Below are 27,506 nucleotides of genomic sequence, written 5' to 3'. Positions count from 1 at the left end.
AACTGTCGACCTGAACCTTGGGGATACGGGTGGATCCACCGACAAGGACGGCATCATGGACAGAGCTTTTGTCCATCTTGGCATCACGAAGGCACTTCTCGACTGGCTCCATGCACTTCCTGAAGAGGTCCATGTTCAGCTCCTCAAACCTCGCACGGGTGATGGGTGAGTAGAAATCGATACCCTCATACAAGGAATCAATCTCAATCGTGGTCTGGGCAGTCGATGAAAGAGTCCTCTTTGCCCTCTCACAGGCTGTTCTCAATCTCCTGAGAGCTCTAGGGTTGCCGCTGATGTCCTTCTTGTTCTTTCTCTTGAATTCCTGGACAAAGTGGTTGACCATTCTGTTATCGAAATCTTCACCGCCGAGATGGGTGTCCCCGGCAGTGGCTTTCACCTCGAAAATACCCTCCTCAATGGTGAGAAGAGAGACATCAAAGGTACCACCACCAAGATCGAAGATCAAGACGTTCTTCTCGCCGACACTGGTAGCTTTCTTGTCGAGACCATAGGCAATAGCAGCAGCAGTAGGCTCGTTGATGATACGCATCACATTCAGACCAGCAATGACACCAGCGTCCTTTGTGGCTTGACGTTGGGAATCGTTGAAGTAAGCTGGGACAGTGACAACAGCGTTCTTGATGGTGGTGCCGAGGTAGGCCTCAGCAATCTCACGCATCTTAATGAGGACCATTGAAGAAATCTCCTCAGCGGCGAATTGCTTCTCTTCGCCCTTGTAGTTGACAACGATCATGGGTTTGTCACCAGGTCCAGGAATAACTTTGAACGGCCATAGCTTGATGTCGCTTTGGACCGATGAGTCGCTGAATCGACGACCAATCAACCTCTTGGCATCTGTCACATGGAAAAGTAAAAGCATTTAACGGATGAATCAAACCAGAATCTAAACAGACAAATCACACAAACTGCAAAAGCTGACTTATCTTTCTGAAGTTGCCAAAACCTCAGAAACCCGCCAAACCGACAACAAATGAACTACTCATCTCTACAATTTCTGACGAGGACTAACAAAGAACTGACCACAAGATATGCCCGCAAATTCTTAACTCAAACTACACGAACACTTAACACGGAAGTAAGGAAGCCCAGAAATCGACGTCAATAACTCGCACTCTAACCCATCGGATGTAAACAAGGAAGCCCAGAAATCAAACTCTACATGATCTAAAACAGTTCACATCCGAACAGATCTATTCGTAATCCAACATAGATGTGAGAGATTCAACTTAAACATCGAAAATCTAAAGATTAGAAGCATATCGTACCGAAAACTGTGTTGATGGGGTTCATGGCAACCTGGTTCTTAGCGGCATCACCGATCAGACGCTCGGAATCGGTGAAACCAACATACGACGGCGTAGTCCTGTTACCCTGGTCATTAGCAATGATCTCAACACGGTCATGCTGCCATACTCCGACGCAAGAGTACGTCGTACCGAGATCGATTCCGATCGCGGGACCTTCTCCCTTGCCGGCCATTGTTATCAACGACGAAGCTAAGCTACCAAAAAACGACTGTAAACGAAAACAACAAAAGTAAAAAGATCGAGCGGCTAGGGTTTTCCCGGAATTGTGGTGAAGAGGATCTTATATAGAGTCGATACATCAAGGTTCGAGAATGTTCTGCAGGTTAATTTATAACCGTCCGATTTTTCAAGATTAATCTGACGGCCTCGTATCGATTACTAGGCAAAAGTTTCCATTTTTTTTAAATTTAAAAAGCGCGTGATGGTTCATTCACGGTTCTCCACGAAAGCTTCCGTCGAAGAGTGGGTCCCACTTGCAAGTGGACGTCCAGAGTCGGTCATTGGCTGTGAGGTAGAACATGCCACATGGGATGGATCTGTGAGCGATTTGATGGGCTCCATATAAATGATATTGATCGGCCCGTATAAATGGAAATCAAAGGCCCATCATCAGCCATAACAAAGTGGTAAGCCGAAGGTTTGGTTTCAGTTTGAAAGAGGAAAACAATTGCAGCCTAAAGAAACGTGTGGCTGCTGGGATTCGAGCCCAGACCTCTGCGGCCACAACGTGGAATTCTAACCACTAAACAACATCCACTTTGTTACCAGATATACAACCAAGTTCTCAACTTACCAATCACAACAACACGAAACTTCATTCTTAAAAGGATTTCTAAACAACGCTTCTTTTACTGATGCCCTAAAACCAAGTCCCATGACAGTACACACACAACAACAGTTCTGTTCTCTTACTCACCCTCCAAAACCCTAATCCCAGAAATCAAAACCAGAGCCAGATGACACACAATACAAACGACAAATAACATCAATGCATATGATGGAAGCCGGAGAAAATAAGTTCAAAATGCAAAGGGGGACTTTTAGTTTCCCCCTTCAGTTTCCATGGCCCCTTTGTGGTAATTATCCAAGTCAGCATCAAGATCCTCTGCCGATATCTTTTCATCTCGCCCTCTACCTCTCCCACGGCCACGACCTCCCCTACCACCCCCGACACCACCACGTGGCCGTCCCACGAAACCGCCTCTGCCTCTGCCTCTGTTAACAAATCATCGTATGAGTTGGCATGACCAACAAGTTCAAGTATACACTTTGATCAACATATAAGCTTAGCTAACTATACCAAAACGCATATTATCATTCATGATTGCTATTTAAACAACCAAAACTATAGGCATCTATCCGGAGAAACCCCTCAGATTTTAGGCATCTGTTTGTGTTCTTATACATATGTAATAGATACTCAACAAATCAATAGCTAAACCAGGCCAAAAATGGAAGTGATCACATCACAATTATTCATCAAACATTAGAAAAACTGGTAACCAATCTGTGTGCTGCCCCAGAAAATCATATCATGAACTGCCATGTAAGAAATCACGCAAATTAAATCACTTGATTACTAGTATGTAGGGCACCTAGGTCAATCAATACCGACCTTCTGGGAACACCACTTATGTTTCCAAACATCCCGTTTGAAGGTAAAGGAGGTGGAGCAGGCACAGAGAGATTTGTCCCAACTATCTCAATCTTCATAGGCTTGCCATCCAGTTGAACATTGTTGTACCTCTTTACAGCAGCCATTGCATCAACTCGCCTGGAAAAGACGACTTCAGCTGTACCCTGAGAGAATGGTTTATTGCTTAGTTAGGATAAGGCTTTTTGATATTAGGGCCTGGTAGCATGACATAAATTTCACAAGTACCTTCGATCTACCACTCCTATCATAATGAATGCCGTATCGTTTCATGTCACCAACTTCTGCGAAGAGCTCCTACAAACATAAAAAAAATTTGCGATTAGAAAAACGCAGATATTGCACTGGTAAATCCCACACACAGGCATCCTCCAATTACTGAGTTAAAAAGTACTCAAATTTCAAACAGGATATTTGAAGAGACAAGACTCGCATGGGGAAGCAAGGCAAATACCCTAATTGAAAACCAAAAACTAAACGGAATAAAAGGGGGGGGAGCAAAATGGCGATACAACAGTATGTGGGACCAATTCCAGGACAACACTTCACATTCTTTACAAAAAGCATGGTTTGAACCCACATAAGCTTGATTCAGACAGACCTAATCTGAGAACCCACAACTACGTAGGCATTTAGACAAATTAAAGTTTTAGTTTTGTTCTAAATCTATTGGCAAAGAACACCAATACCCTGTCTGAAACCAATTACTCTTCCATCCTTGTGACTTATACTAAAATGAAATAAACAATTAGACGCAAACAACAGAAACGTGACATTCTATCCTTGACATCATTGAAGAAACTGTAAAACGAAGCTGACCTTAATATCTTCGTTGGAAACTCCGTAATCTAAATTGGAAATGTAGAGCTTAGACCCAGTCTCAATCGACGAGGCTCCGCCCGTAGGACGGGCCCCGAAGCCCGCAGTCATCGCTGTGTCAGCCGCAAACATGTCGTGTTGCCACGCCGAATCTGGAGCTTGTACCGGCTGTTGTTCGTCAAAGAAGAAGAAGAAACGAAAAGAGATCTCAACTTTTTTCACAACCGACGGAAAAGTCCTACGAATCTCAACTTTTTTTTTTTTGCACAACCAACAGAAAACCCTAAAAATCTCTGTTCTGGGAGGAAGATGAGATGAGGAAAAATCGATTGCTGACCCTTGAGTACGGTGCCGCTCGGTTTCCTATACGGTTAGAAAAACGGCGAGCGGGACCAGGACCACCGGATCCGCGGCCTACGCCTTCGCCACCGCCGCGGCCACCACGAGACCCGGCGGGCTTCCTGTTAGACTTGATGATATCGTCAAGTGACATGTCCAAAGCACTCGACATCTTCGCCGGATCTTCTCTGCGTCTGAGATCGGAGAGGGAGAGGGAGAGGGAGAGGGAGAGAGAGAGATTGACGACGATGAAGAGGAGCTAGGGTTTCGCTAGATGCGAGGAAATGAAGGGAATGACTCCAAAAACTCTTTTCAACGCGACACTAATGTAGTTTATAACTATGGATAATTTCGGAAGTGCCACGAAAACTAAGAAACAACTGTTTTTGGCCCCAAAAGTTTTATTAATGATCAAAAATCCCCCCCCCCCTGGTTTTAAAACTTCACCCTCTTTTTTCGCTCTTGTTTCCTCTCGGGCCCTTAAGCTATATATGTCTTGTAAAAACATAGAAAGCCTTTTTAAAAAATAGATGATTTCGGACATCTAATATGGGCCTTGAGCTATATAGGCTTGTATAGGATCAAATCCGGTTTTGGGTCGAAAACTATTTTGCAAACCGGTACAACAATTTAAAAAAATATTATATTGAGATCAGTACAATAGAAACTGACAAATCCGTCCCTATGCATCTATAATATTTTTGGTATTCGAAAGATTGTGTTTCAAATTTTGATTATTTTTTTTTGGAAAAAGTACATAAAATTCCATGAGTATGAATTTGTTAAAAACTCTCATTACAATTACAGTATAAAAATATGGAACATTCAATAATATTTGCTGTTACAAAAAAATATACGTATTTCTTAATTATTGGACATTAAGAAACACGAAGTTAAACTTTAAAAAATGGTTAGTCATAAGACTAGGAAAGCAGAATGAAATCTTGTTATTATTAAATTTCGAAAAGTTATAAATAATTGGTGTATTTATAGGGAAAAGCTGTGTATTATATGCATTTTTTTATTATCGGATTTTAGTATACTTTCATTGGATTTTTTTTTTCAATTTGGATATTATTTGGTGTAAGTTTCCATATAGCATTGCTCTCCCTGAGTTTAATTTGTTGTTTGTAGGGGCTATGTATATTGCCCTTTAAATTTGTCAAATAGACAGGTTCATGTACCTGAATTTCATGAATTTCTCTTGTATTTAATGTGATATGTGTGTTTTGTAATATTAGAAATAATAATGAGAACATAGGTTATACGAGCATGGGCTAGCAATATATATGTTCACATCGTTATACAATTTAATTACGAAATTGATAAACCCAAAGTTTATGTCCATACTCATTTCACGTGACCCTTTTGAAAATTTCACACATAGCCATAATTGCATCCATTGTTCAAATACCGAGACTTCAAAATACGGAAAAGAAAATAAATAAATACCAAGAAAATAACACATTTATTTAGCCACCGCTATTTTTTTATATCATTCGTTTTTTTCGTTTTAAATACATATATCCAAAAAAAATGCATTCACATGACAAAATAAATTGGCCTTAAGTTAACTTGGGCTGATTATTAGTTCACAAAATAAAATCACAAAGGCAACATACACTTAGTCCAAAAAATATCATTTTAGACAAATTGCCCCAAAACAAACCATAATCATTTTGATGTTGTAATAAAATTCTATATCTATTTTACTCCGTTAATTTATCATTATTATAAAAATGTATTTTTTGTAGAAATAATTTTTTTTGGCATGTGCATCTAACTACTAACTGTTTATCAATTACAGGGAGGTCAAAACCCACTAAACAAACCTATAAAAATATCGCAGACAAAATAAAAATACAATAATCAGTATGATTATTATTTTTGCAACGTAATGATTTGCAGACCATTTAAATCTTAAAGATTATAATATTTCTATAAATAAGTTTTTAGATCATGATTTTTTTAAAATTAGAGAACTTTGGAATTTATAAATTAGTTGTCAAGGTCGATATTTTAAATATATAAATTAAATTATTGAAAACAATTGTTATTGTTTGTATTGTAATCATTAATAAAATTTTAAAATTTCATTAAATATAGTATGTCATGAGATAACATAGATTCGAACTAATAAATATAACAATGACATACAAATTTAAAAACAAACCACACTAATGGATTAATTGATTTAATTAATTAAACGCTGACGACTTTACCCCCGCTTTTAGGGGTCTTCTCGTTAATTCACGCACTTTGAAAGATTTTAATACGAGAAAGAGGCTCCAACGCCTCCTCACCGACCCTTAATTCATTATATATATATATATATATATATATAATTATTTTTAAATTATTTAGTATTTCTTAAATATATTTAAGATTAACGTGTAAACAAATTTTAAAATTGTCTGTTATAAATATTTTAAGAATATATTATTTATTTATACTGATTACGAATTTTTAAAATACGACAATTTTGAAAAATTTAAGATATCCATAAGAATAAAACAGGTAAGATATTATAAAAAAATAAATGTTATGCGAGTTAAAAATATCAAATTTATCACTGTGGTCACCACTATAACAAGAGGCGAGTTGATCGGTGAACAAGTAGGTGGATGCACCTGTATCTGAATGGTATATTTGTATACAAGTGGGTGTATGTATATGTATATACATGAGTGTGTATGCGTGTGATGCATATTTATAAATGTACGTGGAGCGGTCCACTGTAACTACATTAGGGGATTCAATGATAAAAACGCATTAATTAATTCTCATGCAACTCGGCCCCCGTTTATAAATACGATTCTCAATATGCAGCATATCGTTCTTCAAATCCCTTCTTCCCTTTCTTTCTCTCCTGTTGTATTCTCTGCATTCTGAGGGGGAATATATACATATATATATATATGTGTGTGTGTGTACATAGAGAGAGAGAGAGTCTGTAAAATTGGGAAGTGAATCTTGGGAGAGAGAGAGAGAGAGAGAGAGATGGGGATATATTCACTGGTGACAGGGAGGCGAGGAGCAAGTGGATTTGGATCTGCTTCCACCGCCGAAGAAGTCACCCAAGGGATTGATGCCTCTCATCTCACAGCCATCATCACAGGTACTACATATATATATATATATATATATATGTATATATGTATATATGTGTGTGTGCAAATGTGATGTGTTTACGTACGAGGAGGGAGGGGATTGGTTCCGTGGTGGTAGGTCACGTTAATTTAATGTTCCATGGAGCAATTAGGTTTAGGGATTTAATTTAATGTCGGATACTAACACTTTTTTCGTGGTTCTAGTTCAAAGCTCTGTCTGACAAACGTCAGTTACTCAATTAAATTATTAAAAAAAATGTTTTTTTTCTTACACGGTGCTCAGTTCCATGCATATTAATTCTAGTTCCCCAGTCCGTACACATACTGTGTTATCTTATAATAATTTGTCGCAAATCCGAAAATTAAGTTTGCTTAATTCTCCAGAAAAAATGCCATATACATACACACATATATGCATACCCGCATATATTTATGTATATGCTTAAAAACAAATATATATATATATATATAATATGATCAATTATTCTCTTTCTCTCTCTCTTTCTGACAAAAACATGTTCCAATTAAATGGGAGTGGTCCTTTGACTGCACGTAGAAATAAAATCTCCCCATCTTATTGTTTTTTTACCATATATACACACACTAAAAATAGAATGTAAATTTGACCATGTGTATGCACATATGAATGTATAAACAGGGGGATCGGGAGGAATAGGGTTGGAGACGGCGAGAGTGTTGGCGAAGAGAGGAGCACGTGTCATAATTGGAGCCAGGAACATGGGAGCTGCAGAAGCCGCCAAGACGGAGATTCTGAAACACAACTCCTCCGCACGTGTCCATGTCCTCAAGCTCGATCTCTCTTCCCTTGCTTCCATCACTTCTTTTGTCCGCGACTTCGATTCTCTCTCCCTCCCTCTCCACCTCCTCATGTAAACAAATCTCCCTATCTCTCCCTCCCTCCCTCCCTCCCTCTCTTACAATATGTCACGTGGGTTTGTGTTTGCAGAAACAACGCGGGGATAATGTTCTGCCCGTTCCAGCTCTCTCAAGATGGAATAGAACTGCAATTTGCTACAAACCACATTGGCAAGAGCATTATTCTCTTTTCCACATGATCATTATTCGTTGATTTTTATTTCTTAGAGACTAGGATTTAAAAAAATAATTCAGAAATTGTTGAATATGCGCGCGTGTGTGTATAGGTCACTTTCTAGTGACAAACTTGCTTATGGAGAAAATGAAGACGACAGCGAAAGAGAGTGGCATTGAAGGAAGAATTGTGAATCTCTCATCCATTGCGCACATATACACTTACCCCGACGGTATCTGCTTCGACAATATTAACGATATTTCTCGGTAATTCTCTTTATTTTTTTTTTCCATTTATTTTCTAGATTTTGGCATATAAATAACAAAAGCTTGAATTTCACGCGAATATTAAAAACGTCCCGTGTTTGTTCCCCTCGTGTGATATATGAATAACAGCTACTCGGATAAAAGAGCCTACGGACAGTCCAAATTGGCTAACATACTGCACGCCAATGAGCTCTCTCGTCAACTTCAGGTGGGTCTTAAAGAATCTCTTCGCATTATAAGAGTTTATTTTCTTCTAATATACATATTTACACATGTATGTATGTACGCATGCATGCATATTTGCATCATGCATGCATGTATGTATGTACATCGGAGCACTGATTAAAATGGCAAACGTGTTGGCAGGAAGAGGGAGTGAACATCACAGTGAACTCGGTGCACCCAGGCCTCATCCTCACCAATCTCTTCCAACACACGGCCCTTTTGATGTTGTTATTAATTGTTATAATCATTTTATTTTGGTTTCGGTAACTAACATAATAAAGACAAGAGTGTTATACATGCCTAATTATAGTGACATGGCTCATCTAATTTAACACATGAGGTGAAATTTTCGAATATAATTGTAACAATCTTAGCGGGAAATGCACTTTATATTTTCCATAGGGGTTGTTAAATAAAAACATGAAAATAATAAGCAAAATACATTGCTATAAAGTAAAACGAATGTGTCTTAATTTGGATAGTTCAACCAGTGAAACGGGGACGCAAAACGTTTGTTCTGCCTCAAGTTTGAGTCTCCAATTGGGGAAAGAACGTATAATTCAAATTACGTGGTTGACTTCTGCTCCTGAAATTAGTGTGAACTTTTGACCTAGGATGATCGGTTATAAAAAAAAAAATGAAGGTGGCATCACTAGAAACTAACTAACTTACAATGGGAGAGTTAAAATGTCGTTACAAATAATAAAATAAAAAAGCATATTCTAAAGAAAGAAAGCGCATATGCAAAAAAATTACCCAGCAAACCTCTGACTTTATGAACAGTGTTTTTATTTCTATGTAAATAAAATAATGATGGATTTCGGCTTTTGCTTTTGCTTATTTTTTTTGGTTATTGGAAAATATAATTTTTTTTATTGGATTTAAATATGCCATAAAATACTTCATCAAAGAGTGTTTTCATATTATATGGTTTTGCAGGGTTCCTAAAGTTCTTCAGCTTCTTCTTGTGGAAGACTGTACCCCAGGTAACTGGCTGCAACCCTTTAACAGATTTAAAAAGAATGCAGGATTAGACAGAATCATAGATCGATCAAAATCCATCTTCTTTTTAGCTATGGTGACAATTTACATGAAGCAAGTACGTAGTCTACATGCATATTCATACCAAAAAAATTTGACAATAACCCTTTAATGCAATATACTCAAATGCTATCCATATGAAAGGAATAAAGATTTCGGGTTCTAACATTAAAGAAAGAAAGAGAGAGATTTGTTAATTCCGATTTCGGAGCAGGGGGCAGCGACGACATGTTATGTGGCATTGCATCCAAGTCTGAAGGGAGTGACCGGAAAGTACTTTGCAGATTGCAATGAAGTCACTCCCAGCAAATTAGCAAGAGATGAATCTCTGGCCCATAAGCTTTGGGATTTCAGCCTCAAGCTTGTCAACTCAGTTTCCGACAAGAATCTCCACTGTCCCCCAGTTTCCAAATCTGTTTAAAACAGTCTGTAACCTCTTGTTTTCCCTTATCTGATGATTTGCTACGTATCTTTGTTCCCCACAAACCCAAATTGCATGACATTTGTAATAGATGTGAACAGAAGAACATCTTCACTAGTTGAGTTTCAATTCAAACATACATTGTTCAACAACAGATGAAGCTTCACAACTCAACTCGTGTTTCATAACTGTTGTTGTACTGATAAAACAGAAGCAGAAACTACATATCATATATAAAATGACAAAAATGGTGGAAAGAGCAGTTTCATAGGTTTTTGGTATAGACAGCTTATGGGGAAAAAAACATGAAAACCAGAGAATACCTGCCCGGTGTTTTGAAGGAAGCCCTCCATTCTTTTCGTTTAGAAATGAGGTGGGTTTGAGCTAATTGGCACGGCTTTTGATGACATCGAGGCCCATCTCTGTTGGATCGGTTGCCTGCAATTCTACTTGGATCCCGTCAAGTTCTCTCTTGAAAATGGTCCTTGGAGCTCGCGTTAAACAATCGCAACACCGTTGTGGAAATCAGATCTCAAACTTTTTTTGGCCGATCAAACTACTGTGAACATTGACTCTGAATTCGGAACATCTAAAATCAAAATAAGACCAATAGTTTCATGATGAAACTTAGCATTGCGAATGAAGCATTGAATCTGCTAGAATCACCGACCACTGGATAGAGAGCATATTTCCATATACAATCAGATAAACCAAATCAACATCAGAATGAGAATGGAAATTCACTTCGATCACGATCACTTAAACACCATCAATCTGATCTCGCATCAATAGCCAGAATCTACCGAAAACAGAAGTGAAACAGTACAATCAACTTGATTCCCAAGTGATCTTGCAGAAAATCATAACCAGATCCCCGGCAAATGAGCCGGTGAATTTTCTCGGCAACCAATCAGCTGCAAGCAGAAAGCAACGACAACTAGAGAAAACTCAGGAAACTAAGAAGACGTGCAAATAAGGCGAGTAAAACGAAACGTTCCATCCGATCGTCGAAGGATCTTCCAGGAAGGAGCGAAACCGACGCAATTTTCCCAGTAACCAAACAGCACAGAAGTGGGGGAAAAAACAAAAACGAGAAAAAAGAAGAAGCAAGATGAGCAGAGAAGCGAAGAAGAACTCACCATTTTTTCCCCAAATATTGATTGCAATCGAGAGGAGCGGAGAGAATCTAGCGAGAACAATGAAACTCTTCGCAGAGAAACCGAACACAAAAAATCGAGGCCCTTTTATTTGCGGCGTGACTCTTGAGTACGGATGATCATGCGGCGGCGCGTAGCGTGCACTCGATGACGACCGAATCATATATCGCCACGTCAGCAACACAGTATTTTACATCATATAGCCTCGGCTTTAGATTTTTTTATACCAAAAAAAAAGAATATAATTATTATCGCATTTATGCTTACATGCTCAGCTCTTGTATATTATATCAATTTATTTATTTTTTAAAAAAATGGTTCTACTAAAAATAGAAATGATTAGTTTTAATTTTCCATAAATGAAATGGTTAAAATGCTTATCATTAAAATCTAATAATGACTACAAAAGACTCATACCCAACCCGTCGCTAGAAATGCTAAACATCACGACATAATTTGATTTAAGACTTTATTATATTTTATCGAAACGATTAAATTAAGTCTTTAAAATATTCGTAGGTATGGGATAAATCTTTGATAAAAAATGTTAAGTGGTTATTTATTACATCCTTATTAAATGTTTTTCCTAATATTAACTTTTAAATTGTACTGATGGGTCAACCAGTGAGATAAATAGGGGGCCTCCATGAGTGGAATCTGAACCGTAAGCTTATGATTATAGGTCTAATGGGTTTGGGCCGAAGTGCATTGAACCGCGCATTTCATTTTCATGTTTGTATTATTTTTTTATGGGAACATTTGTTTTTCTCTAACCTTTTTTTTTTAAATCCTCTTCTTTCTTTTCTTGTGGCTTTTTCCACGGTTTAAAATCTGTGTTTAACCAATTGCACGGTATATAAACAGAAACTAAATAACATTGTTTCCATGATTCCAAATTGAATCTGAAAAAAATATATTCGTTATAATTTTTTTAAACTTAATTTAATGTAAAAATAATTAAAGAATCACCGAAAATGTATATTACATTCTTTTTTTAAGTAAAAAAATTGAATGATAAATAAATCCTTTGATGGTTCCAAAAAATCGAATAAAATCCATCCTCACGATCGCCAAATCATCAACTTCTAACCGTCGATTAATTTTAATCTAAAGGCTGATATTCCTTACCTGAAAAACCAACTTCGTTCGCAAAATATCTAACGCCAAAAAAAAAAAAAATTTGTTCTCTCCAGATCTCATCCCCACAAATATTTTCCGTTTGTTTCCCGGGAAAGTGATCATTTCCTCTGTGACGTAGTCAACAACCATGGATGCTGGAGCAAAATTGAAGAAGGGTGCGGGCGGAAGAAGAGGAGGTGGTCCGAAGAAAAAGCCGGTTTCGCGATCGGTCAAATCCGGTCTTCAGTTCCCGGTCGGCAGGATCGGTCGGTATCTGAAGAAAGGTCGGTATTCGCAGCGTGTCGGAACCGGTGCTCCGGTGTATCTCGCCGCCGTTCTCGAGTATCTTGCTGCAGAGGTAATTATCTCATCTCTTTGCTTCAGATCACTTCTCTGGTCGTTGGAACTTCAGGGTTATTTCATTCGAACTCATGTAGAGTTTAAGGGCTCTAGGTTTGCTCGATCTTGTTAGAATGGTAGATTAGTTGTTGTAGATTTTCTCGGCAAACAAACGGTATGGCGAAAGATTTTTCATTTTCTCAGGAACCAATCAAGCTCTGCACTTTAGGATGTAATGCTAACAAATTTATTCCCCGGGAACCGCACAATGGCTGTAATGTAGGTTGTAATCCACACGAATGTATTCATAGGAACCAGACAATCTCTGTGAATTTGAGCCTGATTCCGACAAATCCGTACTTTTTCTCGGGTATGCATGATGTTTAGATTGATTGCCCGCCATTTTAGAATCGAGATATTAACTCGAGTTCACAGATACAATATGATGCATATCATGTCTCTGAATGGTTGACTCTCAGAGTTTCATCAGATTTCAGGATCTTTGATAACCAAACAGCCGAATTAGAATCTAGTTGATAAAATGTGGATAAAATTCATGTAATCAGGAAAGAAGGATCATTAGCCAGCTACTCAACCAAGTTAGAAATCCTGATATTGGCGCGATCCATAAGATCAACATATTGCATAGATTTATAGAAATCTCAACTGCGCATTCTTCAAATTCATGCGGTCCATTGTTTGTTGCTGTCCTCTTGAATTCCGGAACTTTTGAATGATTGCTACTGTCTTACAATGCTAATGATCAGTTAGGTTCTAGAGCTCGCTGGTAACGCAGCAAGGGACAACAAGAAGAACCGCATAATACCACGGCACATTTTGCTAGCCGTGAGGAACGACGAAGAACTCGGGAGGCTTCTACAAGGAGTGACAATTGCGCATGGAGGAGTGTTGCCCAACATAAACCCTGTTCTCCTACCAAAGAAACCCGAAAAGACTGCAGCTGCTGTGAAGGAGACCAAGTCGCCGCCATCAAAGGCAGCCAAATCTCCTAAGAAGGCATAGTACCATTCTGTGTTAACTTGAAAAAAAAACCTCTACCAACCGACCCAATGTGTATGTTTGCTCTGTAGAGACAGTAACATTTATGTGGAGTTTGTGTTATCATTGTATGCAGCTGCATAGTTCTCTGCTTGTCTTAACAAACATCTGAAGTTCAGATTCTGATTGTGATCTCAGACTCGGTGTTCACCGATTTGTTGGGTACTAGTGTTGGAACTTGACAGAATTTTGATCTTCACGATATAATATATGTGCTTCTGCACGTAAAGATCGTTCCTTTCGAATTCGATCACACATAGGATCATCACAAGGATCAATATTCAAAAACGCTTACATATTTTGAATTTCCCAGATGGGGAAATCGATCCCACGTAAAAATATTTGCCCACAAGAGAATAGAAATCGTCAGATGAATTCACTATCTAAGAACTGGTGAACTTGTTGACTGCCTTGGCTCCTTCCGACACCGCGTGCTTGGCCAGTTCAACGAGAGTGCGACAGAAATCGATCAAGGAAAAAACCTATAAAGTTCGGGATTTATATAGGTGTGGGAATGATTATTAGTGGTTGGTGATACCCTGACGAGGATCGATGAGGTGGCAAGTTTCTGTACGTCGATGGGTATAACATAATCTACGGTTTAGATCTTGTCTTGAACAGCAGGCGCAAGTGATATGGGCTTCTTATGGGCCGTCGCTTATAGATAGTCCAATAAAATGGTAATCATCAGACCCATGATGATGAAATAAACTTTAACCGGTATGATTGGGCGTAAACCGGTTTCCGGTGACAGAGAACAAATTCCCGGTTCATCATATAAGTTGGGCTTTTTTAAAAGCCCATTAAATCCGCTAAATGGCTCAAAAAAGAGGGTTTTCCTTTCGTCTGGATTTACGAGACTTTGTATAAATTCCCTTTTCGTCCATTTTAGGGTTTTCGACGTCTCCGAGCCAACACGAGCAGCAGCGGCAACAGCACTTCAACGCCAGGAGGCTCACAATGGGTGAGGACGAAGAACCGATCGCTAAATCCTTAACCTGATTCATGTTCTGTTTGCAAATGTTTCTCTGTTTCGATCTCTTATATTTTTCGGTTTTTTGTTAGCGAGGATTAAGGTTCACGAGCTCAGAGACAAGTCGAAGACCGATCTACTAAACCAGCTTAAGGAACTCAAGGCGGAGCTCGCGCTCCTCCGTGTTGCCAAAGTCACCGGCGGTGCTCCCAACAAGCTCTCCAAAATGTACGTATTTGCTTCCACAGATTCGTATACACATATGTACCGTACTATTATATAATACGGTTGGATTTATCGCTGTTGTTTCTGATTTTTTTTCTCTGAATCCGAAATGTAGACATCTTTTTAGCGAACATGAAACCTCGATCTTATGATGATTAAGCTACGCATTTTCAGGTGAAATGAAGTTTATGTTTGTATCGATTTGTCTTCCTTATTATATAGGAAGCTATAGGTGGAATTCATTCACAATTTCTGATGTAGTTGATTATTCTGACTCTGAATATATTGGATCAGACATGAATGCCAGATTCGAGTGCACTTCCTGCTTTTGATGGATTTAATTACTCATGTTTTAATGTGTGCTCTAAAATATACTGTCTTTTATCTTTGGTTTTGATTCACTTCCTCCTGATGCAATTGTAGTTTCGGGCTGAAATGTGAATGCTAAAAAAGAAGCATTAATGTGATGTTTGTATGCATGTTTATGCTAATTCAAACTTGTAAACTTCCAATTTGGAAATTTTCGGCTTCTAATTCCAATCCACTTCTCAATCATATTATATGGCATTGATATCCAGCAAGGTGGTGAGGAAATCCATTGCACAAGTGTTGACAGTGATTTCTCAGAAGCAAAAATCTGCTCTGAGAGAAGCATACAAGAACAAGAAGTTTCTGCCTCTCGATCTTCGTCCCAAGAAAACCCGTGCTATCAGGAGGCGCCTCACTAAACACCAGGTCTGCGCTTCACTCCCGTCCCCTTATGTTTTCTATATCTGTGCCGCCTTTTTTTTTGTTGCATTGCATGCTGATTGTCATGAGATTTTCATAAGGTAGAATTCAAAGATCCAACTTGTTTAGTTTCTCCGAGAAAATCTAAATTTTTGAGTTCCAAAAGTCGTTAAACATAGAGCAAGACAGAGAAGAACCGAAAATCATCTGGAAATGTTTTACAAGTTTTGGCGTGCTATCATATGTATAAAAGGTTTTACAGTTTATATACTCCGGATTTCGTTCATAGCTGTTGAATCCTAGTATTTGAGGATTCGTATGAACTTATGCCCCGATTGCCCTGGTTGCAGGCATCATTGAGGACGGAGCGAGAAAAGAAAAGAGATATGTACTTCCCCTTGAGGAAGTACGCAATCAAAGTGTAATCCACTTCCCATTTTGATGCGTTTAGTATTCGATGGAAAACATGTTCTCGTCACTCTCTCTCTCTCTCTCATGTTTTTGTCAGACTCGGACATTATTAGTCGGTTGGATTTTGCAAAATTTCCAGTTTCGTACGTTGGAACAGCTGTCTTAGTTAATTCATTTCGATAAAATTGAAGTTAAATGCATTGGTATTGTTATCGTAAATGCATTGATAATGGAACACTAACTCGATCATCGTTTTCGTTGGTAACAAAAGTTGTAGGCTTGTCGTTTTGTACGAACTTAACAATGTGAAAACTAATAACAATTATCAACAAAGAAACAAATTTTGAAGCTTTAAATTTTGTATTTGAATATGATATGCTTCGGTCTATTCCTATCTCGATTGTCAGTAATACACGTGTTTGGTTGTCAGAAGTACAAACCCAACGAATATATATATTTATATTAACCAATATTTCAAAAGAATGTACTTATTTTCATTTTACGTGTACGGATTGGCCGTTGAAAAAATAATAAACAGATGAATTTGTGTATCACGAAAGGAAAACAAAATAAGAATTTCGATTAAAAAGTATTGACAAATGTCTAAAGATTTTTTATAATTATGATTACAAATTTTCAAAATGAATATATATATACATAATTGTAGGTTTTAATATCTATTTAGGCATAGAACTCCTTACAACCTTGAGAATCTGTCAACCCAACCAAAAAAGTTCTTTTCGGAACCAAAGTGCACAACGACATTATTGAATATGGCCTCCCCCGGTTCAATTATTCGAAGGCCCCACGGAAAGGAAATTAATTAATAGCCACTTGTGCTATTTGCTTATTTCACAGACATATATGTTAAATACAGCTTCATTATTATAACGAAACAAAGGCTATACAATAATAGACCGCTATATTAAAATGACTTAAGTACCAAATTACATGTTTCCATAAAAATGAAGACTAACAATGGGATGGACTGTGTTTTTGTACCATCATTCTTTTATCGAATTTTTAATGAGTTTTAACTATTCGTGTGTTTTGTTAATCAAATAGCTCCCTGTTATATACACAATACATGTGAATAAATTTATTGGAGGTTGATTTTCATTCAGATATATAAAAAAAGTCTGTTAATGTGTAGAGTTATATATATATATATATATATAGTAATAGGGGGTTTTTCGTTTCTTTGGGGTAATTGATGTTGTAATAAGGTTGTTGATTGCTGATCACGACAACTTATCATACGACACAAGTCATCAAACACGTATCAATGTTTGGTATTTTCAAACTCCTAACAATTTTTTGGAATTGAATTTGACTAATTATTAAAATAATCTAATATATACATATGTGGTCAAACAAATCTGCATATAATAATTAAATTATGTATCCTAAACGAAAAAAGAAAAACAACGAAGGAATCTAAGGTATGCAATCCATGATGTAATCAGAATATGTTCCACGTATGGTAATTGCATTGTATATCCTAAACGAAATAAAAACCTATAGTAATTACATTATATTTCGATATTACAATGATATTTCCAAATCTTATTCCGCAAGCTTAGGTATTTAACATAATTCTTTTAAAAAGTCTGATAAGGACGTAATCTAGATTGAAATTTGAAGCTAAGATTTTAAAAAATTCTTACGACAGTTTCTATGAAATTGTTTTTTATCAAATAATAATTTCCAAGAAAATATTATGGGCTAAAATAAAAAGACTGTGAGGGATACACGTGTAGGCCCAGGATAAAAGGAAATCCACCAAGTCAAAGGTCCATCATCACGTTCTTTTTCTTCCTACAGTAATGGCGTCGTCTTCCCGCCGTCTATAAGTACCCCCTTTCCCTCCGCCGACTCCATTACCCCTCTACAATTATAGCGACGACGAGTTCATCGTTTCGAAATTTCTCCGGCGATTTCTTCTCTCTCGAGTCTGCAGAAGAAAATCTCGAAATCCGAGCAAATTTTTGGGCCGAGGAAAAGCAATGAGAAGCCTCTGCTGCGTCTCCAAAACGCCGGAGAACCTTTCTCAGTCAATACCTCGCCGAAGCTCTGAATCTCCGGCGATCGATGACATAATCGAGTCTGCGACGGAGATTATTCAGAAATGGAATACAGAGAGCTCCACTTTTGCTAGAGTCACGTCTCTGTTCTATGAGAGCAAGCGAGAAGCCATGGAGTTCATCGAGCGCGTGAAGGATCTGCAGAAGACGATGATCCTCTTGGTGTCTCAGGATTCGAATTCGGAGAAGCTCGTGAGAGCCCAAAATTTGATGCAGATCGCGATGAAGCGGTTGCAGAAAGAGTTTTACCAGATTCTGTCAATGAATCGTGCACATCTCGATCCTGAATCCGTCTCGACTCGTTCTTCGCTTACCTCTACGAGATCTAGCACCTCCGATTTCCCAGACGACGACGATGCGACAACCGCCGCCGAGGATTCCATTATCGAAGTCGAGGAGGTGTCGACGATGGCAATGGCGGATTTGAAATCCATTGCTGAGTGCATGATCGCTTCCGGTTACGCCAAAGAGTGTGTGAGTATATATAAATCCATCAGGAAATCGATCGTCGACGAAGGAATTTACCGACTCGGAGTGGAGAAAACCAGTTTGTCGAAGATGAAGAAATCTCCCTGGGAGGTAGCTGAGTTGAAGATCAAATGCTGGGTGGATGCGGTTAACGTTTCCATGAAAACCCTCTTCAACGGAGAGAGGATTCTGTGCGATCACGTTTTCGAATCCTCCGACTCCCTCAGAGAATCCTGTTTCAGCGACATCTCCAGAGCTGGAGCTCTTCTTCTGTTTGGTTTCCCAGAAACCGTCGCCGTCAAAGGCAAGAAAAATTCCCCGCCGGAAAAGATTTTCCGGCTACTGGATATGTACAGCGCGATCGCCGACAACTGGAAAGAAATCGAATCGATCTTCTCTTTCGAATCAATCTCCATGGTCCGTACTCAAGCTCTCAATTCTCTAATCCGTCTAGGCGATTCGATTCGATCGCTGTTGGAAGATTTCGAGTCCGGAATCCAGAAGGACTCATCGAAGACGGTGGTTTCCGGCGGAGGAGTTCATCCCCTGACTATCTCCACCATGAATTACCTTTCTCTCCTCTCCGATTACAACACCGTACTCGCGGATATCCTCATCGGATCTCCGCCGCCGGAGAAATCACTGCTGCCGGAATCTTACTTCGACGCCGCGGAATCCGACGACTCTCCGGCGTCGCAGCTGACGGTCCGAATCGCTTGGCTCATCCTCGTTCTCCTCTGCAAGGTCGACCACAAAGCAAAGCACTACAAGGACTTGTCCCTTCAGTATCTCTTCTTAGCCAACAATCTCCAGCACACCGTCTCTCGCGTTCGCTCCTCCAACCTGAGACACCTTCTTGGCGACGACTGGGTCGCGAGACATTTCTCCAAGGCGAGGCAGTTCGCGGCGAGCTACGAGCGTCTCGCGTGGGTACCCGTCGCGTCATCCTTACCGGAGATTTCTGTTGCGGCGGCGATGTCGCCGGAGGAGGTGCAGCAGCGGTTCGAGACTTTCAGCACGAGCTTCGAGAGCGCGTACAGAAAACAGAGCGCGTGCATCGTACCGGACGCGAATCTCCGGGACGAGTTGAAGACATCGATCGCGAGAAAACTGTTGCCGGTTTATCGCGAGTTTTACTACAGGCACAGAAATACGGTTGTGTTGGCGGGAGGTGAAAACCGCACGAGGAATACGATGTCGGTTGTCCGATTTACCCCTGAGGATATTGGGAATTGCTTGTCGGACTTGTTCTTCGAGAAGGGTACTTTGGGGAATTTATCTGCTCCGCCGTCACCCTCGCCGTCGTCTTCCTCTCCCGCTTCTCCGTCGCATCGTCGACCCTCCCGATCTTGAAGCGGCTGAAAAACCAATTGTCTTATTTATTTAATGTACGTTTCACTCTCTTCTCTTTTAATTACTTCATCGAGAGCTGCAATTACTACACATCAATAGATAATCTTATAATTCAATTCCCGACATATTTCACAAGAAAAAACAGTTGTTCTTATTGATCATAACTTGAGTTTGTTTGTCCTACAGAGGCTCTCTGTCAAATCTGCAACTGAAATGAAGTTCTAATCGGTAATACATAATATTACACATGAATATATGTGTGTTTACCCAGTCTGGATAGTTCAACTGGTGAAATAGGGACGCAAAGCCTATCCCGTTCCGAGTTCGAACCTCAGGTCGGGAAGGGAACGCATAATTCAAATCACATGACTGACTCCGAGCCCCGAGATTAATATGGGCCTCGGTCCAGGAAATCCGGTTATCCAAATATATATATATATAATTCTCGACCCTACAATGGACGATGGACCAACTACAGGTCATGGTCTCTTAACGAAAACACGAGTTCAAAGTCATGGAATAAAAAAGACTATATATCGGACGTGGAATACGTCTTCATGCATAACCACCCACTTTATGAAATTTAATATTCCGTCACGTCGACAACATGAGGTTTAGATCGAGTCCTCTACGACATGATCTTCTTGCTTTGCAGCGTTATTTCTCCGGCGGAAGAGGTACGTCCTGCCATCCGGCCGAGGTCTTGAGGAAGTGTTTGAGTCTGTCCGTTGGAGGAGCGACGGTCCACGTGGCATAATGCTCCTCCGGACGGAAGGTGCGGCGGTCCTCGCCACCGTGCTCGAGGCACGGCTGAGCTCCGTTCAGAAACAAATCTCCTTCTGATCTTACGAATCCCGACCCGGCCTCCTTCTTATCTACCGCCTCCACAAATCACAAAAAAAGGGCAAATCCGATGTTAAACCCTAACAAAAAAAGGGTGAAAATCCGATATTGAACTACTGGAGTCACAAAAGAAACCGGTTTTGTGTAGAAGCATACCTTCTCGGTGATGTACTTGAAGACGGCCTTCTTTTTACCGGCTTCGTATATGTTGCACTGAGAATGTATCTGTTAAAAAATGAGTAGAAATTAAGAATTTATATAGTCGATCCCAATTAAACTTGTGATTTAATTAAGACGATATTGATTAATAATAACGAATGCCCTACAATTCGACATCGATCAGCCGATACATAATCTTTAAATGAGTAGGTGCTTGTGTCGTCCGACCTGAGATTCGACTCCCGCACCGATGGCATAAATGGCCCAGTGTTGGGTATAATTGTTGTAGAGATGGACTTTCCCGAACCGGATACGAGGATGTCTCTGCCTCGTGCCGTCGAAGAAACAGTGATGGATCGTGACTCGGATGCATCGGTCGGTCACATGGCTCGGGTGCCCTCCGATCAGCATTGTCTTGTCATGGTTCTTGAAATGGCACCTGGTGAACGAATGAACAATAACCCACTGCTTGCAACGCAACAGTTTCACCCAAAAACCGAAATAATGTAATGAAATAAAAACACATTATGACGTTACCTCGAAACAGTTACGTCGGTGCTTTCTCGCGTGATATCGATAAGGCCGTCGTAGTAATTCCGAAGGCTGCATCGATCGATCCAAATGTTAGAGGACTTGGGCTTGATCTGGATAGCGTCAGCGTCCGGTCCTACACCGCCCTCGAACTCAAGATTGCATACTATGACGTTCTCGCATTCTTGAAGCCGAAGGCCTTTGCCCGTGATCTTGATCCTCTGCCCTCTCCCGTCTATCGTTTTGTGCGACGATACGCTCAAGAACGACGTCAGATTGACCGTTCCCGAGACTTTGAACGCTATCCACAGCGGCTCTGTCCTTCTGCAAGCCTCCCTCAGCGACCCTGGTCCGTCCTCTGTAATTGATCACGTGTCAAATTAAAAAAACAAACTAGAAACCCAACCATATCTTTGGAGTAATTACGTTCTTTCGTTTTCTTTTTCAAGAACTTGATAATATCATGCAAGTTTTTCTGTGAATTTCGATCGCAATTCGATCAATCTAAAAGTCTTATAAACCAAATTAAACAGCAAAAATTACCGATCCCATGCAATCGAATCAAGAAATCGAGCTCCGGAAATATCCAAATCACAAAAAAAAAAAAAGAGGAAGAAGGGGAGATGGAGGGATCACCGGCTAAAGAAGTGACGAAGTGAATGGGGCCGTGGAGGCCACCGACGGCGGAACGACCGAAGCCCTCGGCGGCGCCGGCGAGAGAGCGCAAGCTGGAATCGGCGTCGCTGTACGGAACCGCCATATTGATAGCCGGAGATGACGGTGGAGGCGGAGATTCACCGGCTTTATATGGCGAGAAAGAGGACGCGGGAGTTTCGGCGCCGTTACAACATCTGTGAAGGCACTGTGAGTTTCCCATTTTAGAAACTTCAGTTTTCGGACAGTTTCTGTTTTGGATTTAATTGATCTCTCTCTCTCTCTCTGCAACTAAAACTAAACACCCAAAAAAAAAAAACAGAAGAAAAAAAAGAACTGAGAGAAGAGCTTTCCCAATTCCAGCTCTCTGGCCCGGAGGGCAGGGAATCATTATGTTGACTTTTTTTTTTCCCGCCGACACTGCTTTTGTTTTCCTCTGTTTCTCTTTTCATTCTCCATTTTTCATTCACCGAATACAATAGCATCTAAATTTACTCGAATTAAATTTTATAAGAAAATTTATAGCTTTTAAAATCATATTAGGCAATTTTTTTATATAAAATTATATATCTTTTTAAATTAAATCAATTGCATTTATGAAAAATAATAAAATAATAAATGTTTTTTTTTTCTGAATTACTTACTATTCTTAATGAAAAACTACAGAATAAAATATAAAATAGATAGATTTTTTTTAAAACTGAAATATCTAACTCTAAAAATAACTTAATCGAATATATCTTTATACTTTGTATAAGTAAATACAAATTTATGAATTTTGTTTTTAAAAAAAATATTAAATCTAGTTACGGATAAAAAATCGCGTAAGATAAAAAAAAATCATTTAAAATCGAAATATCCGAAAATAAGGAATCAAATATATCCACCCCGAACAGAGAGACGAAGGGCAGGAAGCAGAAGATGGCAATGATAGTAATATTCAAATAAAAAAAATTTACAAACACGAATGCATAAACTATAATGTATTTTTACATTATTAATTACATCTATTTTTAAAATAAAAAAAGCGAACCAAACCGAGAAATATATAGTGTGGTAGTCGAGCTAAGTCAATTTAAAAACTGATAAATATATTTTAGTTACATTAAACAATCTAAGTTGGAATTCAATTGAAATATAAAAATAAAGAAAACTAGAATGAAAAAAAAAAGAAAGCTTTTTTAAAGAAATTAAATTTTTTTAAAATACGTGTGAGCCCATTTGTTTACTGGGCCTGATATTTAGGCCCAATACTTTTGTCGGGATCCAGCCGTCCACGCGACTGATCTCTCACTTCGCCACGTCATCGTCGTATAAATTTAATAATATGCATTGACTTTGACTTTTCATCAGGGAAATTTCCATACAGTCCATTTTCGTAAAGAGCAAAGCCGAAGCACGAGATCAAGTCTCTCTCTCTCTCTCACAACCGTGAAATGAGGGAATTACTGTTCGTAGCCGTCCTCCTCCTCCTCTTCTCCGCCGTGTTCCTCCCTCAGACGGCGGCGGAGATCAAGTCTCTGACCATCTCTGACGACTCTCGGCCCGTTATCCTCTTCGAGATGTTCGGATTCACTCATACTGGTCATGTTAACGTCTCTGTCTCGTCGGTTTCCGTCGTGTCTCGGTCGGATGGTCCGATTCCCGACCCGTCAAGGTTAGGGTTCTTCCTCCTGTCGGAGGAATCTCTCCGCCAGGTGCTCCTCGAGATCCAGCGAAACCCTACGTTATGTATCCTCGATTCCCACTACGTCATCCATCTCTTCACGTTCCGTGATCTCTCCCCGCCGCCGCGATCCCGGTTCGACCTCTCGTATTCGCTCACATCTCCGAGCGGGCACTCTCTGTTCTTCGCGAATTGCGCGCCGGAGACTAGGGTTTCCATGGAGGTTCGAACGGCGATGTACAATCTGGATGCGAAAGGTTCAAAGGACTACTTGCCGTCCGGGTTGACCCGATTACCCGGGTTGTATTTCTTCTTCTTTCTCTGTTATTGGGCTTTTCTCTGCATCTGGGTCTATATCTGTTCGATCGATAGGCGACTCGTCCATCGGATCCACCTTCTAATGGCTGCTCTGCTACTGATGAAGACTTTGAATTTGATTTCCGAGGCTGCGGAGAAGTACTACGTCAAATTCACGGGTACCCCCCACGGTTGGGACGTGCTGTTCTACATTTTCCAGTTCATCCGTACGGTTTTGCTCTTCACTGTGATTGTGTCGATTGGCAATGATCGGTCGTCCTTACAGAACAGGGAGAAGAAGGTGGTGTTGATGATTGTGATTCCACTTCAGGTTCTAGCCAACATTGCCTCGATTGTTGTGGGGAAGACAGGTCCTTACATCAGAGACTGGGTGATCTGGAACCAAGTGTTCTTGCTCGCGGACGTGACCTGCTGCTGCGTGATTATATTCCACATTGTCCGGACGATTCGAGTCCTGAAGAAAACCTCGAAAACGGTTAGAAACTCGGCTAAGTTAACTATAATTAGGCGGTTCTACCTTGCGGTGATAGGGTACCTGTTTTTGACGAGAATCTTAGTGTTTGCACTAGGGATTATCATGGCATATAAGTACAGATGGGTGAGAAATGCAGTGGAGGAGGTTGCCGGTCTAGGGTTTTATACGTTGATGTTCTATGTGTTTAGACCGGTGGAGAAGAACGAGTACTCTGTTCTTGACGAGGAAGACGAAGAATACGAGGTTAGGGCTCTGAAACTGGCCAGGTGACTCTGTTTCTGGGTTTATCCCTCGCACAAGTAATTCACCTTTCGCAAATCTTACATATATATATATGTATATATGTTAGTGTATATTTTTGGGTTTACCCCTTGTATACATGTGTACACAAGTGCTTTCTTGAATGTATTATATATTCCATTGCATTATTTACCTCTTATCACGTCTGTTGTGTTGTATACAATTATATTTTGTAATAAAATTTACCTCTTGGGTATTAGAAATGTTCTATCAAGCCTCTAAATGGGGGATTTTATTCTGTTATTTTTTGGGGAGGGGAATGAAGTCGCCCCATTAAAAAATAGTGATCAAGAAAAAAAAAATCCTTCTATCCATATCTTATTCCACTAAATTATATTATATTTAATTATAATGCCACCATTCAGAACCAAAATATATGTGCTATGGACCGTGATTCGAATAAAATGGGTTTTTTTTTTTGTCACAGAGAACTCTTGTCGCATCACATAACCTAAATTGTATTTTCTTTAGATGGTCGGAAAATAAATAATAATTAACAAAACAAATGAATGTAGAACAGCCTAACATTCATTTGTGTGATGAGTCTTGCAACTTAAGCGTCAGAAGAAAGCATGTGTTTGGTGCATGTTATGATTGTTTTGAAAAAAAATACAAAAAAAAAATGCAATTATGTAATACAAGCCATTCGATATCATTGTCTAAATATAATTATGTACACAATATAATATTTTAGAATTTTTTTTTAATAAATATAACATTTCTCATAAAAATAAACCTTTAACAAATTGGTGTGGGTATCGAGATGTGTACAAATTTACATATCATGGGAAATAAAATAAGCAACCATATCTTAGAATTTATTTAGTATTTATTTCCTTTTGTGGCTGGGATTATGGTTGAACCATGGCCTGCTAATAATAACAGGCGTGACATGAATTCGGTAAGCCCCTTGCTTTTTATTATGATTATTTTTGTCATTGGGTACCATTGTCAAACATTTCTTTGTAAAGTATAAATAATGACCCATAATAATAAAATTTATGATTTTACATGGTTATTCCTTTAAAATAAACAGACGAAACCTTGTAAATTGCAAAATGTATAATACTATACGAAATTAAACATGAGTATACATTTTAAATGAAATTAAAATTTTACATTCTTATAAAGGAATTTTTCATCTCGCAATTACAAATTTTTTTGTTGATATTATCACAATCTCGTTTTGTTAATGTCTTTACAAATTCCGAGAAAGTTTAAGTATAACAATATTCAACATTTTTTAAGATCAAATTTCAACAAATTTATTACTAGTTTTATCAAATATTTTTATCATAAATTTTCCTTGCAAAATTTTAAACTGAAACACTTATGTATTCCTTTTTTTTTTGTTGCGTCAGCATTTAAGGCTCTAGTTCTTTCACCACACATACAATACAATGTACAATTCCGATCATTATATATATATATATATATATATGTGTGTGTGTTTATCCGGCATTAAATTTCAACTGTATATCCATTTGTATGTATATGGTTTTAAGCAAGCCAAGCCATTTAATAGGTAGCTGTTATTTACCAAAAAAATAATAATAAGTAGTTGTATTTATAATATGCATACGTATAAGGACTCAAGTTTCGGTGGTTTAGTGGTGAAAGAACACCTGGATTCAAATCCAAGCGTGGAAAAGGACATTCACCTAAACTTCTCCGGTCCTGTGGGAGATGCATGTAGTCGGTCTAAAAGCCCGGTGAACTTCTGAATTATCAAAAAAAAATATGCATATGTATAAGGTATTTTCTTAGTCAATAAACTTTGATATTGTATTTTTTTCTACTTTTGGAAAAGCATTTTCTTTTACCATTTTCCATCTTAAAAAAAATCAAATCGGGGAATGGTGATGCACTTTGGTTTATTTTATTACTTTGGTGAGCATCCGATGCTGGAATTTCCCGCGTCATGTGTTCATAATTAATTTTTCTGTTATACAAATTCAGTTGATAATAAATTTAAATACCCATTATAAGTTATTATTTCTTACTGTCAATTTATTCACAGGAATCAACACGTACCTCTAACATCATTTTGTCATTCTCCCAAAGGGTCCACAAATGCAGGTGATAATATTTGAAATATTTATATACTTATATGAAGGTTTGTAAAAAATCATATATTTATATGTAAAAAAAGAATATTTTATGCATTTACATGGAAATTTAAAAAAAAATGTATTTATGTTGGATTTTCCATTAATTGAAATAAATATCAAGCTTAAACCCTGATTAAGTAGGGGGAAGCAGAACAAGACATCATAAAGTTGTCCAAAACATAATGAGTAGGGTAAATGAGATTTGGACCTTGTGAAAACATTATAATAACTTATCAAACTGATAATAAGCTCAAATTCTTATTAAAATAATGGGTAAA

General features: G+C 38.7%; 8 protein-coding genes and 1 long non-coding RNA gene across 13 annotated transcripts in view; 5 read left to right on the top strand and 4 right to left on the bottom strand.

The window, feature by feature from the left end:
- Positions 1-1,597, bottom strand: part of LOC104827009 (probable mediator of RNA polymerase II transcription subunit 37e) — a 3,331-nt gene extending 1,734 nt beyond the window's left edge. Inside the window, exons 1-2 of the mRNA XM_010560015.1 lie at positions 1,287-1,597; positions 11-855 (exon numbers count right to left, since the gene is read on the bottom strand). Coding sequence (XP_010558317.1) covers positions 11-855; positions 1,287-1,500 — 1,059 coding nt within the window. The 5' untranslated portion in view covers positions 1,501-1,597. The remainder of the gene's footprint in view (positions 1-10; positions 856-1,286) is intronic.
- Positions 1,598-2,071: 474 nt separating this feature from the next.
- Positions 2,072-4,444, bottom strand: LOC104827008 (THO complex subunit 4B-like). The gene is made up of 5 exons (XM_010560014.2): positions 4,139-4,444; positions 3,802-3,969; positions 3,211-3,279; positions 2,944-3,128; positions 2,072-2,543 (listed from the first exon to the last, which is right to left on the bottom strand). Exons 1-5 carry the CDS (start codon positions 4,310-4,312, stop codon positions 2,369-2,371), a joined length of 771 nt encoding a protein of 256 aa, XP_010558316.1. The 5' UTR covers positions 4,313-4,444; the 3' UTR covers positions 2,072-2,368.
- Positions 4,445-6,951: 2,507 nt separating this feature from the next.
- Positions 6,952-10,408, top strand: LOC104827006 (short-chain dehydrogenase TIC 32, chloroplastic). Its single transcript, XM_010560011.2, has 8 exons — positions 6,952-7,258; positions 7,909-8,140; positions 8,218-8,297; positions 8,414-8,567; positions 8,697-8,775; positions 8,934-9,018; positions 9,732-9,778; positions 10,048-10,408. The coding sequence occupies exons 1-8, from the start codon at positions 7,141-7,143 to the stop codon at positions 10,252-10,254; spliced, it is 1,002 nt and encodes a 333-aa protein (XP_010558313.1). The 5' UTR covers positions 6,952-7,140; the 3' UTR covers positions 10,255-10,408.
- LOC104827007 lies at positions 9,707-11,588 on the bottom strand. 2 transcript variants are annotated; one of them, XR_002024624.1, is made up of 3 exons: positions 11,394-11,588; positions 10,578-11,168; positions 9,707-9,794 (listed from the first exon to the last, which is right to left on the bottom strand). It is a non-coding gene; the product is annotated as an uncharacterized LOC104827007 (long non-coding RNA). The 2 variants fall into 2 exon arrangements; XR_773862.2 differs by having other exon boundaries at positions 10,578-10,843; positions 11,394-11,550.
- Positions 11,589-12,580: 992 nt separating this feature from the next.
- Positions 12,581-14,115, top strand: LOC104827005 (histone H2A). Its single transcript, XM_010560010.1, has 2 exons — positions 12,581-12,888; positions 13,641-14,115. The coding sequence occupies exons 1-2, from the start codon at positions 12,679-12,681 to the stop codon at positions 13,890-13,892; spliced, it is 462 nt and encodes a 153-aa protein (XP_010558312.1). The 5' UTR covers positions 12,581-12,678; the 3' UTR covers positions 13,893-14,115.
- A 670-nt stretch (positions 14,116-14,785) lies between these two features.
- On the top strand, positions 14,786-16,466 carry LOC104827004 (60S ribosomal protein L35-4-like). Its single transcript, XM_010560009.1, has 4 exons — positions 14,786-14,892; positions 14,994-15,129; positions 15,705-15,861; positions 16,206-16,466. The coding sequence occupies exons 1-4, from the start codon at positions 14,889-14,891 to the stop codon at positions 16,278-16,280; spliced, it is 372 nt and encodes a 123-aa protein (XP_010558311.1). The 5' UTR covers positions 14,786-14,888; the 3' UTR covers positions 16,281-16,466.
- A 1,664-nt stretch (positions 16,467-18,130) lies between these two features.
- On the top strand, positions 18,131-20,289 carry LOC104827002 (exocyst complex component EXO70A1-like). The gene has a single exon (XM_010560008.2). The coding sequence runs from the start codon at positions 18,273-18,275 to the stop codon at positions 20,169-20,171; it is 1,899 nt and encodes a 632-aa protein (XP_010558310.1). The 5' UTR covers positions 18,131-18,272; the 3' UTR covers positions 20,172-20,289.
- A 101-nt stretch (positions 20,290-20,390) lies between these two features.
- LOC104827001 (probable pectate lyase 4) lies at positions 20,391-22,762 on the bottom strand. 3 transcript variants are annotated; one of them, XM_010560006.1, is made up of 5 exons: positions 22,341-22,762; positions 21,711-22,062; positions 21,402-21,612; positions 21,171-21,239; positions 20,391-21,053 (listed from the first exon to the last, which is right to left on the bottom strand). In XM_010560006.1, exons 1-5 carry the CDS (start codon positions 22,579-22,581, stop codon positions 20,829-20,831), a joined length of 1,098 nt encoding a protein of 365 aa, XP_010558308.1. In that variant the 5' UTR covers positions 22,582-22,762; the 3' UTR covers positions 20,391-20,828. The 3 variants fall into 3 exon arrangements, with proteins under 3 accessions (XP_010558308.1, XP_010558309.1, XP_019059582.1); XM_010560007.1 differs by having other exon boundaries at positions 20,921-21,046; XM_019204037.1 differs by lacking the exon at positions 20,391-21,053 and having other exon boundaries at positions 21,170-21,239; positions 21,341-21,612.
- A 958-nt stretch (positions 22,763-23,720) lies between these two features.
- On the top strand, positions 23,721-25,320 carry LOC104827000 (protein GPR107). Of its 2 annotated transcripts, XM_010560005.1 has the most exons (2): positions 23,721-24,817; positions 24,912-25,004. In XM_010560005.1, exons 1-2 carry the CDS (start codon positions 23,795-23,797, stop codon positions 24,942-24,944), a joined length of 1,056 nt encoding a protein of 351 aa, XP_010558307.1. In that variant the 5' UTR covers positions 23,721-23,794; the 3' UTR covers positions 24,945-25,004. The 2 variants fall into 2 exon arrangements, with proteins under 2 accessions (XP_010558307.1, XP_010558306.1); XM_010560004.1 differs by having other exon boundaries at positions 23,721-25,320.
- The last annotated feature ends 2,186 nt before the right edge of the window (positions 25,321-27,506 follow it).

The sequence above is a fragment of the Tarenaya hassleriana genome, unplaced genomic scaffold (genome assembly GCF_000463585.1).
Source record: "Tarenaya hassleriana unplaced genomic scaffold, ASM46358v1 Cleome5, whole genome shotgun sequence".
NCBI classification, from domain to species: Eukaryota; Viridiplantae; Streptophyta; class Magnoliopsida; order Brassicales; family Cleomaceae; genus Tarenaya; species Tarenaya hassleriana.
Note: the sequence above shows the minus strand (reverse complement) of the source record. Positions and strands in the feature narration are given on the sequence as shown.